This window comes from Salvelinus fontinalis, chromosome 1, assembly GCF_029448725.1.
Source record: "Salvelinus fontinalis isolate EN_2023a chromosome 1, ASM2944872v1, whole genome shotgun sequence".
Taxonomy (NCBI): domain Eukaryota; kingdom Metazoa; phylum Chordata; class Actinopteri; order Salmoniformes; family Salmonidae; genus Salvelinus; species Salvelinus fontinalis.
In genome coordinates this window covers 20,309,363-20,327,208 of record NC_074665.1, presented here as the reverse complement: position 1 = coordinate 20,327,208, position 17,846 = coordinate 20,309,363, and the positions used below count along the sequence as shown (strand labels likewise).

The 17,846-nt window shown below is 43.5% G+C and overlaps 1 protein-coding gene across 2 annotated transcripts in view; it reads right to left on the bottom strand.

The window, feature by feature from the left end:
- Positions 1–17,641, bottom strand: part of htra1b (HtrA serine peptidase 1b) — a 33,860-nt gene extending 16,219 nt beyond the window's left edge. For both annotated transcript variants that reach the window (XM_055898340.1, XM_055898424.1), the window contains exons 1-3: positions 16,962–17,641; positions 7,469–7,568; positions 5,073–5,277 (exon numbers count right to left, since the gene is read on the bottom strand). In XM_055898340.1, coding sequence (XP_055754315.1) covers positions 5,073–5,277; positions 7,469–7,568; positions 16,962–17,418 — 762 coding nt within the window. In that variant the 5' untranslated portion in view covers positions 17,419–17,641. The remainder of the gene's footprint in view (positions 1–5,072; positions 5,278–7,468; positions 7,569–16,961) is intronic.
- Positions 17,642–17,846: the final 205 nt, after the last annotated feature.

Below are 17,846 nucleotides of genomic sequence, written 5' to 3'. Positions count from 1 at the left end.
AAAACAAGTTGTTGTTTCGTTTTGTTTCGAATTTGATTATAAATATATGTTCTCTTTTTAGCCCTTATAATTAATTAATTAAATATTGTTTATTGACAACGTTTGGCATGTCCCTGCTCAGCCATAAATCAATTTACAGTAGGCCTAGCCCCTATATCAGTGGGAATTATATTGAAGCCACGCAATTACTTAGAACAATATGGTCTGCAAATGGGTTCAAGTTCATTTATTTAGCAAAGATGGGAAAGGTCTACATTTTGTTAATTTGTTTCTGTAAACCATTTGACTAACCTTGGAATTGATTCCAAGGCAATACATAAAATAACGTAAATACACAACCTGAAGCAACCACATATTTCGCCATGGAACACGTTCTGATTGGCCAGTGAGGGGCCAAGCCTCGACAAACTCACAACTTGTTTATTCATCAACCCATCCCTTTCGCGCCAATGCCAGCAAGTGCGCCGACAATGGTGACAGGGAAAATAGCAAAAATATTTCTGACACACCCCTGAACCTATGACCCTACCGCCTGAGCTTACCCTTCGAAAGCACCGACAGCATCATTGCATTTTAGAACACCAGAATTAGATTTATTTCCAATGAAAAATCCAACGTATGCACCACACCGAACCCACTGCAACTGCCTCTGCAATGCAATGCTGCAAGGCAAACGCAGCGTTTCATTGGAAATGAATGTAATTCTGGTGTGCCAAAATGCAATTACGCTGTCAGGTGTGTTCAAAGCGTTAGGTTTGTTAAAATAGAGCCCTATGCACTCTACAAGCCTTAAACATATTCCCCTCTGATATCAGCTTTAGCCCCTGCCGATCCAAGCATTACAATTAGTGAACTTCCTCAGCCAAGTCCTAAGGGCCATAATTATATAGTGTGCAGATAGCATCAGTGAAAATATTAATGCACTCCCGAAAACATGTTTGATCATTGTCAATAAGCTATGCAATGGAGGACTGTAATTCCTGTCACAGAGGATCAGTCATTTACCACTGATTTCCAGGCTTCCTCTAAAGTTCACGGAAACCTAGACATGTACAGGATATATCCCAAGCAATCCATATAATTATAATACAGTCATGTCAACATCTAGTACTTACTTTATCATCAACCATCTAGTATAGTCAATACAAGATCAAATCTTGAGATTTGATCAAATCAAGATCAAATCAAATCTTCTCTGGAGAGCCTTGCGGTTGAGGGCGGTGCAGTTGCCGTACCAGGCGGTGATACAGCCCGACAGGATGCTCTCGATTGTGCATCTGTAAAAGTTTTTCAGGGTTTTGGGTGACAAGCCAAATTTCTTCAGCCTCCTGAGGTTGAAGAGGCGCTGTTGCGCCTTCTTCACCACACTGTCTGTGTGGGTGGACCATTTCAGTTTGTCTGTGATGTGGACGCAGAGGAACTTAAAACTTTTCACCTTCTTCACTGCTGTCCCTTCAATGTGGATAGGGGGTGCTCCCTCTGCTGTTTCCTGAAGTCCATGATCCTCTGTTGATGTTGCGTGAAAGGTTGTTTTCCTGACACCACACTCCGAGTGCCCTCACTTCCTCCCTGTAGGCTGTCTCGTCATTGTTGGTAATCAAGCCCACTACTGTTGTGTCGTCTGCAAACTTGATGATTGAGTTGGAGGCGTGCATGGCCACACATTCATGGGTGAAAAGGGAGTACAGGAAGGGGCTGAGCATGCACTGTTGTAGGGCCCCAGTGTTGAGGGTCAGCGAAGTGGAGATGTTGTTTACTACCTTCACTACCTGGGGGCGGCCCGTCAGAAAGTCCAGGACCCAATTGCACAGGGCGGGGTTGAGACCCAGGGCCTCCAGCTTGATGATGAGCTTGGAAGGTACTATGGTGTTGAATGCTGAGCTGTAGTTAATGAACAGCATTCTTACATAGGTATTCCTTTTGTCCAGATGGGATAGGGCAGTGTGCAGTGTGATGGCGATTGCAGATCATTTAGATAAGTTATCTTTGCCTTCTTGGGTACAGGAACAATGGTAGCCATCTTGAAGCTTGTGGGGACAACAGACTGGGATAGGGAGCGATTGAATATGTCCGTAAACACACCAGTCAGCTGGTCTGAGCATGCTTTGAGAACGACGCTAGGGAAGCCGTCTGGGCAAGCAGCCTTGCGCGGGTTAACACGTTTAAATGTTTTACTCACGTCAGCCACGGAGAAGGAGGGGGGGGGGGGGGCGCAGTCCTTGTTAGTGGGCTGCGACGGTGGCACTGTATTATCCTCAAAGCGGGCAAAGAAGGTGTTTAGTTTGTCTGGAAGCATGACGTCGGTGTCCGTGACGTGGCTGGATTTCTTTTTGTAGTCCGTAATTTCCTGTAGACCCTGCCACATACGTTTCATGTCTGAGCTGATGAATTGCGACTCCACCTTGTCTCTGTACTGGCATTTCGCTTATTTGTTTGCCTTGTGGAGGGAATAGCTACACTGTTTATATTCAGACATTTTCCCAGACCTATTTCCATGGTTAAATGCGGTGGATTGCACTGTCAGTTTTGCGTGAATGCTGCCATCCATCCACGATTTCTGGTTAGGATAGGTTTTAATAGTCACAGTGGGTACAACATATCCAATGCACTTCTTTATAAACGCACTCACCGAGTCAACGTATAGGTTGATGTTGTTCTCTGAGGCTGACGGGAACATATTCCAGTCCGCGTGACCAAAACAATATTGAAGAGTAGCTTCCGATTGGTTGGTCCAGCGTTGAATGGTTCTCGTCAATGGTACATCATGTTTGAGTTTCTCCCTATAAGACGGAAGGAGCAAGATGGCGTCGTGTTCGGATTTGTGGATTTCCCCAGCTACAATAACTGCAGGCTCAGGATGTATGGTTTCCAGTTTGCATATAGTCCAGTGAAGTTCCTTGATGGCCGTCTTGGTGTCTGCTTGAGGGGGAATGTACACAGCTGTGACTATAACTGACGAAAATTCTCTTGGTAGGTCAAATGGCTGGCACTTGATTGTAAGCAATTCTGGATCGGGTGAGCAAAAGGACAAGAGTTCCTGTATGTTGTTATGATTACACCATGATTTGTTAATCATAAAGCATACACCCCCGCCCTTCCTGTTCCCAGAGAAGTGTTTATCTCTGTCGGCGCAATGCATGGAGAAGCCCAGTGGCTGAACCGATTCCAACAACATATCCCGAGAGTGCCATGTTTCCGTGAAACAAAGAATGTTACAATCTCAGATGTCTCTCTGGAAGGCAACCCTTGCTCAAATTTCGTCTACCTTGTTGTCAAGAGACTGGACATTGGCTAGTAGTATTCTCGGGAGCGGTGTGCGATGTGCACGTCTACGGAGCCTGACTAGATGACCGCTTCCTCTGCCCCTTCTGCGGCGTAGTTGTTTTGGATCGCCTACTGGAATTAGATCCATTGTCCTGGGTGGTGGTCCGAACAGAGGATCCACTTCGGACGTTGAACTTATATCCAATAGTTCTTCCCGGTTGTATGTAATAAGACTTAAGATTTCCTGGGCTCCAAGTCACTGAGCGGGGAGAGAAACAGAGAAACAGAGAAACAGAATCCTGTCCTTGTTGCCAACAGGAGACCATCTCTCTTCACTGTCTGTCAAAGCCTGTACAGACTCATCCTTTGACGCAATGGAAACAGAGCAGCGAGCGACAGCACATGCAGCTATATGCCTCGCAGGAGTACATCAGTGTTGCTCCCACTCCGCTTTGAGGACGGTCCTCCGCCATTACACCAACGCAGTGTAATCGTTCCACCTCACGCTCCAAGACAGGGTCAGGGAGTTTGACCACTCTGTCTGGAAGGGGTCCGTCAGTCCTTGGATTCCCTCCTAAGGGTTCTCTTTGTGTTTTTGGTGAGGTTATTACAGTGTAATTGTCGGTTAAATGACTTTCAACAATTTAGGTTTCTAACTTATAATGACTTGAAGTCATTATGGAGGTAAAAATACAATGTCTATGCTCAGAGACAAACAATAAAACCTTTCAGAAGTGGATTTATCATGTTGACACTTTCAGTTGCAAATCACATAAAACGTGACACGCTATTGAGCAGCATCCAGGAGTCAGCCAGAGGCTTGTCTGGGAGGACTCACAGTAACGTGGCACAGGAGCCGGCCAGTGTAGGGGAGTTAGACACCCTATGCTCTAGATACACCCCTTCAAACACACACGCACGCACGCACGCACGCACGCACGCACGCACGCACGCACGCACGCACGCACGCACGCACACACACACACACACACACACACACACACACACACACACACACACACACACACACACACACACACACACACACACACACACACTTCCTCCAGTCTTCAGTCTTCTGGGACTAGTTCATTGGAACTAAGCCTGGGACTGGTTCACACACACAGAGGAACATTTTCCTCCTTGACACCCAAACAGCTCTAACCCTCAACTGGGTGATGACTCTTTTGGTAATAGTAGGGAGAAGCAGCCATATAAAACATCATGTTGACCCCTAGTTATTAGAACAAACTGGACCAAAGATGAAAAACTGTTCATTCAATCTAAATCATACCAAAAAAAACGACCCTATTATCAAAGATACACATTCTCACAATTCATCATGTTTGTTGCTGAGGTGTCCTATTTCAACGATCTGACCTAGCTCAAATTAAACCTAGCCGGCACCAAGAATGATATGAAAAAGTATTTTCATGCAGGGATTTGTCAGCCATAAATTAATCCAGTCTGTGTGAGCAGATGAATGACAATCTGTGAAAGACTGATGTTATTTGTCTTGACCATTCAGAGCCACTGTTAAAATCTCCCCATCACATTCCTGTTCTCTGGCATCATCTCAGAGAGAAAGCGAGAGAGAGAGAGAGAGAGAGAGAGAGAGGGGGAGAGAGATAGTGAGGGCGAGAGAGGGAGAGAGAGAGAGAGAGGGAGAGAGAACAAGAGTGAAAGAGAGATAGGGAAGGAGGGAGTGAAAAAGAGAGAGAATAAAGGGAGGTTGAGGTAAACAGAAGCACCGGTGCATTCAGAGACTGCTGAAGAAGAGAGGCTTGGAGAGAGGTAACAGGGCTTACCGGGACGTCGATCTTGATGAGGGCGATGTCGGCCTTCTCGTCCACGTCTTTGATCTTGGCGTCGAAGGTAGCGCCACTCTTCAGCTCCACCTTCACCCGGTGCTTATTGGCCACCACGTGGGCGTTGGTCACGATCAGGCCGTCCTCTGACACTACAAAGCCAGAACCACTGGCCACCGCCACCTCCCGCTTAGAGAATACCATCCTGGGAAGAGGACAGAGACAGGAGACAGAGGACAGAGACAGGAGACAGAGGGTGAGACAGGGAGGCAGAGGGTGAGACAGAAAGACAGGGTGACAAAGGTGCGAGACAGAGAGACAGGGTGAAAGATAGCGAGACAGGGAAACGGGGAAACATCCTTCATTGGTTTTCACCTAAAACTGTTCCACCTAAGACTGTTTGAAGTGCCTGCAACCAAGCTCTGTGATGTCCTGTAGTAGAAGAATTTCAGAAAATCGGTCAAAGCATATGTTCTGCAATATCTGTAAATCCACGTCCATGAGCAGAAGACCAGATGGTACTGCAAAACATACTGTATACCATTTAGCTCAAAGCCCCTCTTAAAGATCCCTTGAATGAATAACCTGATGATGTGTTTATCAACAGTAGGGCGGGAGAATGTTTGTGTCCTCATAGCAACAGCAGGATCAACTTTGTAAACAATTTATACAAGGTCCTGAGTCAGGCAGACAACTATGTACACAGCTGTGACAGGCAGGAGATCTGGTGGGAGATCTACAGTGTTTAATATAGGTCTATAACGTTACTTGTCTAACACTCCATCCACTCCTATATACCTTAGAGTGAAATTGGTCACTTTCTTTAACTTTTACTGGGAAAAACCGCATGAGATACAGTACCTGCTCTACTGTGGTCAGTGTGAGTGTGTGAGTGTGTGTGTGCGTGTGTGTGTGTGTGTGTGTGTGTGTGTGTGTGTGTGTGTGTGTGTGTGTGTGTGTGTGTGTGTGTGTGTGTGTGTGTGTGTGTGTGTGTGTGTGTGTGTGTGTGTGTGTGTGTGTGTGTGTGTGTGTTTGGTCTGTCAAACCTGGCCATCCCACAAACAAAAATACAGTTTACTATAGAATACTACAGCACTTACTATAGAATTCTGTAGTAAACTGTAGTATACTGTAGAATAGTATACTACACACTGTTGTATCCCTCGATCATGTGTAGTACGTAATATAGCATTTGGTAGTATACTGTAGAGTACTATAGTAAATACTACAGTAGTATCCACAATAAAAAACACTGTAGTGAATACTACAGAAAAGTCAACAAAAACACTACAGTCGACAAAAACACAACCCTAATTTGTGCCATAAGTGAGAAACCTTTATGCCAAGTATACACCATATATTGTGTTCCCTAAAGGATATAGAAAAGAGCAGAAGCTCTTAGCTCTTTTAGTACTTCTCCAGTAGGAGAAAGACCACACCTCTATGTCAAAGATAATAAAACAAAACCATTTTAGCAAACAGTACAGTAATGTCCCCAAAAAGACTACAGTAAACACTACAGTAAACAACTGTCCGCAAAAACACTACAGTAAATACTACAGTATACCGTACTACAGTCCTCAAAAACACTACAGTAAATACTACAGTATACCATACTACAGTCCACAAAAACACTACAGTAAATACTACAGTATACCATACTACAGTCCACAAAAACACTACAGTAAATACTACAGTATACCGTACTACAGTCCTCAAAAACACTACAGTAAATACTACAGTATACCGTACTACAGTCCTCAAAAACACTACAGTAAATACTACAGTATACCATACTACAGTCCTCAAAAACACTACAGTAAATACTACAGTATACCGTACTACAGTCCGCAAAAACACTACAGTAAATACTACAGTATACCGTACTACAGTCCACATAAACACTACAGTAAATACTACAGTATACCATACTACAGTCCACAAAAACACTACAGTAAATACTACAGTATACCATACTACAGTCCTCAGAAACACTACAGTATATACTACAGTATACCGTACTACAGTCCGCAAAAACACTACAGTAAATACTACAGTATACCATACTACAGTCCACAAAAACACTACAGTAAATACTACAGTATACCATACTACAGTCCTCAGAAACACTACAGTAAATACTACAGTATACCATACTACAGTCTGCAAAAACATGACAGTAAAACTACAGTATATACTGCTATTTTTTTACTACAGTATGTATACTATAGTAAACTGGAAATACTACAGTATACTACAGTAAATATTACAGTATACACTGTAGTATTTTTTCATGTTCGATGTTTCTGTGTGTTGGTGTGTGTGTGTGTGTGTTGTTTTGTGTGTGTGTGTGTGTGCGTGTGTGTGAATGTGATGCAGAGAAGAGAGGTTCTTACTTGCGGTAGAGTTCAATATGAACCACAGCAGGAGCAATCTTCTCAACCACGTCAGCAATAAAGTTGTATCTGTGGCGCAGACTGTCTGGATTCTCCTGGCCTGGGAAACATCAAACACATACAGGGTTATATATTTGCCACAAGCCCCGAAATATTTCCAAATACTTCTGGGTAGGAAAAGGATTATTTTGGCTTGGACTGGAACAGTGGGCATATCTATCTGTATAAAATGTTTGCTCAAAGTCTAAGCACTATACTGTGCATGTACATATATATATATATATATATATATATTACACTCTGTAAAGTCCCAAACTCCCAGGGGTACGCGCAATGCAATCCATTTATATTTTCCAACTGGGGTATACATTTGGGTGAGTTTTTTTCTCTCGCCTGAGTAGCCTCGTTTCACTGCCAAAAATACAATTAAAGCATCTAGTGTTCAGCGAAATAACAACACAATGTCAAATACAGGTAGCCTAGTCAAATAATTAACATCCAATCACATTAACAGTTACTCTCTCGCGGGAATTCCACTAAGGGTCCGTATGTAGCCAAACGTAGCTGCTGCTCATGTTGGTATCTGTACTGATGGCGCAAAAGCCATGACAGGGAGACATAGTGGAGTGGTAACGCGCGTGCAAGCAGTTGCTCCCGACGCCACTTGGGTACACTACAGCATCCACGGAGAGGCTCTTGCTGCCAAGGGAATGCCTGGCAGCTTGAAAGATGTTTTGGACACTACAGTGAAAATGGTTAACTTTGTTAAAGCAAGGCCCCTGAACTCTTGTGTATTTTCTGCACTATGCAATGATATGGGCAGCGACCATGTAACGCTTTTACAACATAAAGAAGTACGCTGGTTATCAAGGGGTAATGTATTGATATGTTTTTTTAAATTGAGAGACGAGCTTAAAGTTTTCTTTACTGACCATCATTTTCACTTGTCTGACCGCTTGCATGATGACAAATTTCTCACACAACTGGCCTATCTGGGTGATGTTTTTTTCTTGCCTGAATGATCTGAATCTAGGATTACAGGGACTCTCCGCAACTATATTCAATGTGCGGGACAAAATTGAGGCTATGATTAAGAAGTTGGAGCTCTTCTCTGTCTGCATTAACAAGGAGAACACACAGGTCTTTCCATAATTGTATGATTGTTTTGTGTGGAAATGAACTCAAGCTTACAGACAATGTCAAATGTGATATAGAGAAGCACCTGAGTGAGTTGGGTGCACAATTATGCAGGTACTTTCCTGAAACGGACGACACAAACAACTGGATTCGTTATCCCTTTCATGCCCTGCCTCCAGTCCACTTACCGATATCTGAACAAGAGAGCCTCATCCAAATTGCAACAAGCGGTTCTGTGAAAATTGAATTTAATCAGAAGCCACTGCCAGGTTTCTGGATTAGGCTGCGCTCAGAGTATCCTGCCTTGGCAAATCACGCTGTTAAGACTGATGCCCTTTGCAACCACATACCTATGTGAGAGTGGATTCTCGGCCCTCACTAGCAGGAAAATTAAATACAGACACATTGTGTGTGGAAAATTATTCAAGACTGAGACTCTCTCCAACACAACCCAACATTGCAGAGTTATGTGCATCCTTTCAAGCACACCCTTCTCATTAACCTGTGGTGAGTTATTGTCACGTTCCTGACCTTATTATCCTTTGTTTAACTTTGTTTAGTTGGTCAGGACGTGAGCTGGGTGCGTAGTCTATGTTATGTGTTTCTATGTTGGGTTAAATGTGTTGCCTGATATGGTTCTCAATTAGGGGCAGGTGTTTGACGTTTCCTCTGATTGAGAACCATATTAAGGTAGGCTGTTCACACTGTTTGTTTGTGGGTGATTGTCTTCTGTGTTAGTGTTTGTTACCACACGGGACTGTATCGTTTGTGCTAGTCTGTACCTGTTCGTGCGTTCTTCGTGTTTATGTAGTTCCTATGTTCAGGTCGGTCTATGTCGTTTTTTGTTTTGTAATTTTCCAAGTGTTTTTTTCGTGTTCGTCTTCATTTAATAAATCATTATGTCTACATACCTCGCTGCGTGTTGGTCCGATCCATGCTCCTCCTCGTCTGAGGAGGAGAACGAATATGACAGCCGATACAGTTATTCACCGTTTTCAATGAAAAAAAGGTTTTATATGTAAGATGGTTAAATAAAGTTAAAATTATTGATTATTATTATATTATTACTTGTGCCCTGGTTCTATAAGAGCTCTTTGTCACTTCCCACAAGCCGGGTTATGACAAAAACTCACACTCATTCTTATGTTTAATAAATGTATCATATAGTGAGTGTGTGGCAGACTTACAATGATGGAAAAAAAAAACATTTGAGAGTGCACTGACCCTGGTGCTAGAGGGGGTACGCTGCTGGAGGTTGAATGTTTGAAGGAGTACGGGACTATAAAAAGTTTGGGAACCACTGCTCTACACTATACTCTTATAAAGGAGCTTTAAAGAGCGCAGGGGACCTCCTATCATCACTATACTGTATAAACATAAGCATATTCTCTATTGATAACATCCAGATCGGTAGTGCGAGGGACAGAACTCAGCTGAATCTAAAAAAGGGAAATTGGAACATCTGCTTTGAGGCTCCGTATTGTACTGCATGGTCAGTCCAGCTGAAGATCTTCTGATCTACTCACTGAGCTTATGAAACTCAGGAAGTGACTCATATCTGAAGTTTTATAACCATAACACTTGATCTTTACCTTGCGCAACCTTTGGTTATGGAACAGCTGCAGTGCGTGCAAAACATGTGCAATTACGCCTTCACCTCCTCCCTTTGGGTCTGTGTCGGTCCAGTCAAAGAATATCCCTAGGCCTATCCTCCATCTCCTCCCTCTATAAATAGCATCTTTCCAACCCACCTCGCAAACTGACAAAAGAGTTCTCATAGGTTGTGTGGTTTGGTCTCACACAACCTATGATAGGCAAAACAATAACTGGTGTTTCCCCCTTTTATCTTACATTCCAACAATAATGCACTGCAGATGGGCTGCTGAACTGGGCTGAGCACTCCCAATCACCCCAACCACAACATCATGGACATTCACAATGAGACCCGTGGAGGCTCCTCAGAGGAGGAAGGGGAGGACTATCCTCCTCAGTGAATTTCATACAAATAAAAATTGTAAAACATTTAAAAAGTTATCATTTTTAGATAAAACTATACTAAATATATTCATGTCACCAAATAATTGATTAAGACACACAATTTTGCAATGAAGGTCTACAGTAGTCTCAACAACACTCTGTAGGTTAGCACCATGGTGTAGCCGGAGGACAGCTAGCTTCCTTCCTCCTCTGGGTACATTGACTTCAATACAAAACCTAGGAGGCTCATGGTTCTCACCCCCTTCCATAGACTTACACAATAATTATGAGAACTTCCAGGGGACGTCCTCCAATCTATCAGAGCTCTTGCAGCATGAACTGCAATGTTGTCCACCCAATCAAAGGATCAGAGAATGAATCTAGTACTGAAAGCATAAACTACAGCTAGCTAGCACTGCAGTACATACAATGTGGTGAGTAGTTGATTCAAAGAGAAAGAAAGACAGTAGTTGAACAGTTTTGACGAAGTTAATTACTTCCAAAATGAAAGAGAAGCAAGAGAGAAATAGAGAGTGAGAGAGATTGTCATATTTTTTAAACTTTCATATTCACTTACTTAGCTAGAAAATGCAGCTAGCTAGTGTAGCCTAGTGAAACACCCTTCTCAAACAGAGGGATGCTATGTTAACTAGCTGGCTATGACTTTCCAACACAACACTGGAACTCTTCCAAGTCAAGGTAAGCTTTTGGTTAGACAAATGTATCGTCCCTGGGGCCCGCCAGGGTAACTGCTTACTGACTGTTCACTAACGTTACTGCATGATTGTAGCAGAGTTACTAACGCGTTAGTTCTATTAGCTATGCTGACTATGATCTTACTTTGGCTAATATGGTGACAACGATGTAGGCTGTGTGTAGTGGTTATGATATGGTTTGGCTTGGAAAGGTTTTTTCGCCTGGTCACATACAGCTGATGTATGTGCCTCGGCTTATGGTAGAGAAATTAACATTATATTCTCTGGCAAAAGATCTGGTGGACATTCCTGCAGTCAGCATGCCAATTGCACGCTCCCTCAAAACTTGAGACATCTGTGGCATTGTGTTGTGTGACAATTTTAGAGTGGTCTTTTATTGTGCCCAGCACAAGGTTGCACCTGTGTAATGATCATGCTGTTAAATCAGCTTCTTGATACGCCACACCTGTCAGGTGGACGGATTATCTTGGTGAAGAAGAAATGCTCACTAACAGGGATGTAAACAAATTTGTACAAATAATTGTTGCTAAATAAGCTTTTTGTGTGTATGGAAAATGTCTGGGATATTTTATTTCACCTTATGAAACATGGGACCAACACTTTACATGTTGCATTTATATTTTTGTTCAGTATAGATTGGCATATTAGATTCTGGCAACATCAATTCAACAGGTTATGACAGCCTAGTCTGTGTTTGTTTCATTAATATTATCTAAGGCTATATATGGACTTTCACAGACCTCAAACCACCCAGAGAAGTGGAATAGCAGTCTTTATATTTCCAGATCCAGCCTCCACCATCATGACTAGTCAACTTCTATGTAATAATTCTTTCATCATGTTGCCGAAAAGAGTAAGAGAGAGGAGAGAGTTCACTCGACCTGACCTGCATACAGAGACATGCACTCAGGCACGCCATGTAAAATGTCCTTCAATCAAATCACATACAAATACTTCTGCTTTGATAAAAGGTCAAAAGATCAGTTATAAATTGAGGACTCTCTATCTTTCTTAATCACTATCAGTCACACCATCTATTTTGTGCACTGAAAGCCTATAGCATGATTGAACAGATACAGGCACACACAGGCACACACACATGCACGCACAAATACACACACACACAAACAAAAACACACCCCAATTGAAATTGTATCACGTGGAGCGAGAAAATAATAGCCCTCTAACCTTACAGATGTGGGTTTCTCTGCCAAGTGGATCTCCTGATTATGGGGCATGCCAAGGCCTGTCTGTCTATTCTTACCCACTGATGGTTTCCTGATGAGTCCATCAGCTATATGACAAGGGGTGCTTGGCTTGACTGTCTGTCAGGCTGCTTTGGCCCCTCTCACAATCTGAAGTGAGTACATAGAGAGAGACACAGAGGCTGGCAGGAAGTGTTATGTCTTAATACTGTAAACATGGTCAAAGACAACTGTGGAATAGATCTTCCTCGATAGGTTCTTCTTTATTTGACTACAGCAACAGTTTTGCATGATTGAGGGGTTTCTTGCAGAATCTGTGAGTCCATTTAAATACTTGAGGATTTAGACCAGGCTACCACGTTTCAGAATAGACCACAACCTCTGGTGGGCTAGTGCCCTGGTCATAGCAACAATGTCTGTCAACCACCCAGCCCTCCCCACTCATGTGAGAAGTGTCCATGTTTGCCCATGGGTATTTTAATCAAGCATCCGCTGTTATTCCCATGGTGCTGTTGACATCAGTTACTTAGGAGCTTTTCCATGCTACCCCCTCTCCCGCTATTGAAGGCACTGGGTGGCAATGGGTTGCAGGCTGGACCCTCTGACTACCACACACCCACACCCACACCCCCCCCCCCCCACACACACACACACACATTGACTCAATATGATGTTGGACGTCTTGACGTTGCCAAAGCTCAACCCCAGACTTCAAGTGAGTTTATGTGAGTGTGTTTGTGCACCTTGGCTGCAATGCTCACCACTAAACTAATGTTTAACCTGCTGTGAGCTCCTTACATTTGAAAGGGTATGGAAAAAACAAGCTTTGAAGCAATGTTTGCACTTGTCTGAGCGATGGTCAAATCCAATCATGTAAACAACAGGTGTAGACTAACAGTGAAATGCCTACTTACAGGCATTTCAACAATACAGAGAGAAAATCTTAAAAATAATAGAACGATAATAACACAAGGAATGAGTAATGATAACTTGGGGGATACCAGTACCGAGTCTATGTGCAGGGGCACGAGGTAATTGAGGAAGATATATACATACAGGTATGAATAAAGTGACTGGGCAACAAGATAGATAATAAGCAGTAGCAGCAAGCGTATGTGATGAGTCAGAATAGTTAGTGCAAAGGGAGGGGTCAATGCAGATAGTCCGGGTAGCCATTTGATTAATTGTTCAGCAGTCTTATGGTTTGGGGGTAGAAGCTGTTAAGGAGCCTTTGGACCTAGACGGTGCTCTGGTATAGAGGTCCTGGATGGCAGGAAGCTTGGCCCCAATGATGTACTTGGCCGTATGGACTACCCTCCATATCGCCCTGTGGTCGGATGCCAATCAGTTGCCATACCAGGCGGTGATGCAGCCAGTCAAGATGCACTCAATTGTGCAGCAGTATAACTTTTTGAGGATCTGAGGGACAACGCCAAATCTTTTCAGCCTCCTGAGGGGAAAGAGGCGTTGGTGTGTATGGACCATGTTAATTCCTTAGTGACACCGAGGAACACCGAGCCCTGTTGATATGGATGGGGGCATGCTCGGCCCTCCATTTCCTGTACTCCACGATCAGTTGCTTTATCTTGCTAACGTTGAGGAAGAAGTTGTTGTCCTGGCACCACACTGCCCAGTCTCAGGCCTTCTCCCTGTACGCTGTCTCATCGTAGTCGGTGATCAGGCCTACCACCATCGTGTCGTCAGCAAATGGTGTTGGAGTCGTGCGCGGCCACACAAACGTGGGTGAACAGGGAGTACAGGAAGGGACTAAGCACACACCCCTGAGGGGCCCCCGTGTTGTGGGTCAGTGTGGTGGATGTTTTCTTGTCTACCCTCACCACCTGGTGGCGGCCCGTCAGGAAGTCCAGGATCCAATTGCAGAGGAAGTTGTGTTCAGTCCCAGGGTCCTGAGCTAAGTGGTGAGCTTGGACGGCACTATGGTGTTGAACTCTGAGCTGTAGTCAATGAACAGCATTCTCACATAAGTGTTCCTCTTATCCAGGTGGGAGAGGGCAGTGTGGAGTGCAATAGAGATTGTGTCATCTGTGGATCGGAGTGGGTCCAGAGTGTCTGGGATGATGGTGTCGACATGAGCCATGACCAGGCTTTCAAAGCATTTCATGGCCCCAGATGCGAGTGCTACGGGGTGATAGACATTTAGACAGGTTACCCTGGTGTTCTTGGGCACATGGAATATGGTGGTCTGCTTGAAACATGTAGGTGTTACAGACTAGGTCAGGGAGAGGTTGAAAATGTCAGTGAAAACACTTGCCCGCTGATAAACGCATGCTCTGAGTACACATCCTGGTAATCCATCTGGCCCTGTGGCCTTGCGAATGTTAACCTGCTCAATGGTCTTATGTTAACCTGTTTAAAGGTCTTACTCACATCGGCTACAGAGAGCGAGATCACACAGTCGTCTGGAACAGCTTGTGCTCTGTCACTGTCTGTCACTGTCAGCTGTGGAGCAGTTCGTCACAGCACTCTCCATCATGTCACTCATACAGAGAGCTGAGCATCATCAAGAGCAAATACATAAACAGGTATTAACATAGTATTAACTAACTTAGCTACCAATTAACTAAACATGTCTCAAATTTGATTTGAACCTCTCCAGCAACAAAACATCTTATTGTTAGAGATTCCATTCACACTTCTTTCCATTCAAAAGGTATTAAGACACCATTCCATTTACTTTCTACTGACAGAGTTTAGTTGATTTTATATCCATGCCTGTCAATCACACATATAGAGTACATATGGAACAAGTCACCTCTACAAAACATGGCTCAACGACTGTAGAATTTGACCTAGATCTTGATCTGTTTAGAAGTTATACAATCGACTGACTTCATGAGCTACAGATGCTATGCTATCATAGGTGGCAGCTCATGTAATGGCTTTATGACTGAGAGTTCTACCATATCTTTGGCTTGGCTGAAACTCCTGGAAACCTCCCTCAGTGCTGAACGATCCTGTCCTCAGTTATTGAGTGAAACAGCTATTTTTAAGGTATCAAGGTAAGCCAGTCCTCTGATCTGAAGGTGCTAAACAGAGCCCCAAAATCTGGAAGGGAGTTTTGTGTTCAAAAGTTGGGAGAGGGGGGAGGAGGAGGAGGAGGAGAAGAATGAGGGAGTGATGAGTGGGTAGCAGGAGTTGGATGCTCAAAAGGGTTCTACCTGGAACCAAAAGGGGTTATTCAATGGGTTCTCCTATTGGAACAGCCGATGGAACCCTTTTTGGTTCTAGATAGCACCTTATTTCCAAGAGTGTACTGTAGCAGAAAGCTGGCTGGCACAGAATGATCCAGGTGTGAATGGTGTGTTCATAGCTGTGTGAGAGTGTGTGAGTGTGTGTGTGTTTTCAATGTGTACCTCGAGGCCAAGCATCACAACTATACACATCCCAGAAGGAGAAAGACCGTATTTATTTAACACTGCATACACCAAGTTCTCAAGAAAGCCTTGAAAGCCTTGCACGCGCAAAAACTAAAGTAGGGCAGTTGGTTGGGGTGGATGGGTAGGCGTGTAACGTAAACGTCTTGCATCCCAAGGGTTCCGTGTTCAAATCTCGTAAGGACAATTTTAGCTAATTAGCAACTTTGCAACTACTTACTACTTTGCAACAAACATGTTGGCTAACCCTTAACCTAATTCCTAACCTAGTTAACGTTAACCAATAGATAGATAACGTTAGCCACTTAGCCACCTAGATAACGTTAGCTACAACAAGTTAGAAAGCCACTTAGCCACCTAGATAACGTTAGCTACAACAAGTTAGAATTAGCAACATATCCTACATTTTGCAAATGTGTAACATATTGTAAGAATTGCAATTCGTAACATATCATACGACATGGATGATGGACGTCCACATATTAATACGTACTATACGAAATGTAACATATCATACGAATTGGAGTGACCCAAATGTATGTTTACTATGTCCAGGTCGGCATGTGAAGCCCATACCGGTTGATTAGTCACAATAACATGGACAGGGAAGAAAACCTAAACAGCCACGAAGGCACACCATTGAAATGTCAATCAAACTGCAAGTAAAATGTGTTATTAACCAACAAATTAAGATATTTGTTAAATATGGTATCCTTGTGAAAAACATGTATGACACAAAATCTCTATCTGGTTTAACCGTAGGCTACTGGTAAATGTGTTGGGTGTGATTGTTATACATGTTGGGACATACTGGCTGTGCCACTGTGCTAGGCTACAGTAAAACCGATCCATTTGAACTCGGTAACATGTTATTTCGGGAGATGGGATGTTTTAATGACCAAACAATTATGACATTTCAACGCAGACCAATTCAATGGATAATATTATTTCTATTTGGTCTACACCTTTTATACATTATGGTTTTACGCACAATATTGCACTTGCTGAGGCTTTTAAACAAGACAACCAGTAATTTGTTATACATTGTGTTGAATTCCAATACCTTTACCACAGGTTCCTCTCTGTATGAAGATGATCGGTGGCTGCTGCAGCTTCAGAGCCCGATTACTCACTCTCTTCAGTTCGCAGATGTTTTGGTAGGACACCCCGTCACTGCCGCACACCGGGTCCGAACCTTTGCAGACGCACACACCGCTTTTGCCCCGACGCCTCACTGTGGCGGACACCCCAATTCCGTCCGTTATCGAGCATTCCATGCCCTCTCCGCACTCCGGGTCCCCTAATCTCCCTGTGCCGCCGCATGCCTCACCCTCTTCGGACGCACAGACCGGACAACAGTCGCATTGGTCAAGTATGTCGCCGGCCATGCAGTCCGCAGGGATCGGGGGACATAGAGATTTGTCACATTTATCTGGACAGCCGATGACATATCGCTTGGTTCTTGCCTCGCAAACTAAAGGAGCAAGGAGAAAAGTTGCGCAGATGACCGACCAAAACATTGTTAAATATTAAATTGAAAAAAAAATGCGATGTTGTCAAAAAACGAATTTTCAAACGTTTCTACAAAAATGTTTTATCTGCATAAATAATAAACGTTGCATAAATGTGAAAATAAATGTCAGTTGCTTTTCACTAAACTGTACTTCGTTAGTCTACTGCTGTCAGACAACAAAGCTGCTGTAACTCCCTCTGTGATGTTGCAGAGTTTATAAAGGCAACAACACGTTGTAGCAATATAAACAAGACAGGGGATGGGTGGGCTCTACTGACGTGCAGAGGGTTCAGTACATATGCCTCCTCCACCCGCCCTGTTACTGAGGCTATGTCAGAGCATCAGAATGTACCCTGAGTTCATTTCAAACTGATCATACATTGCTTCATTCAGTTGCTCAAAGAAAAAATGGAAATACACTTTTGCTCTTATAGT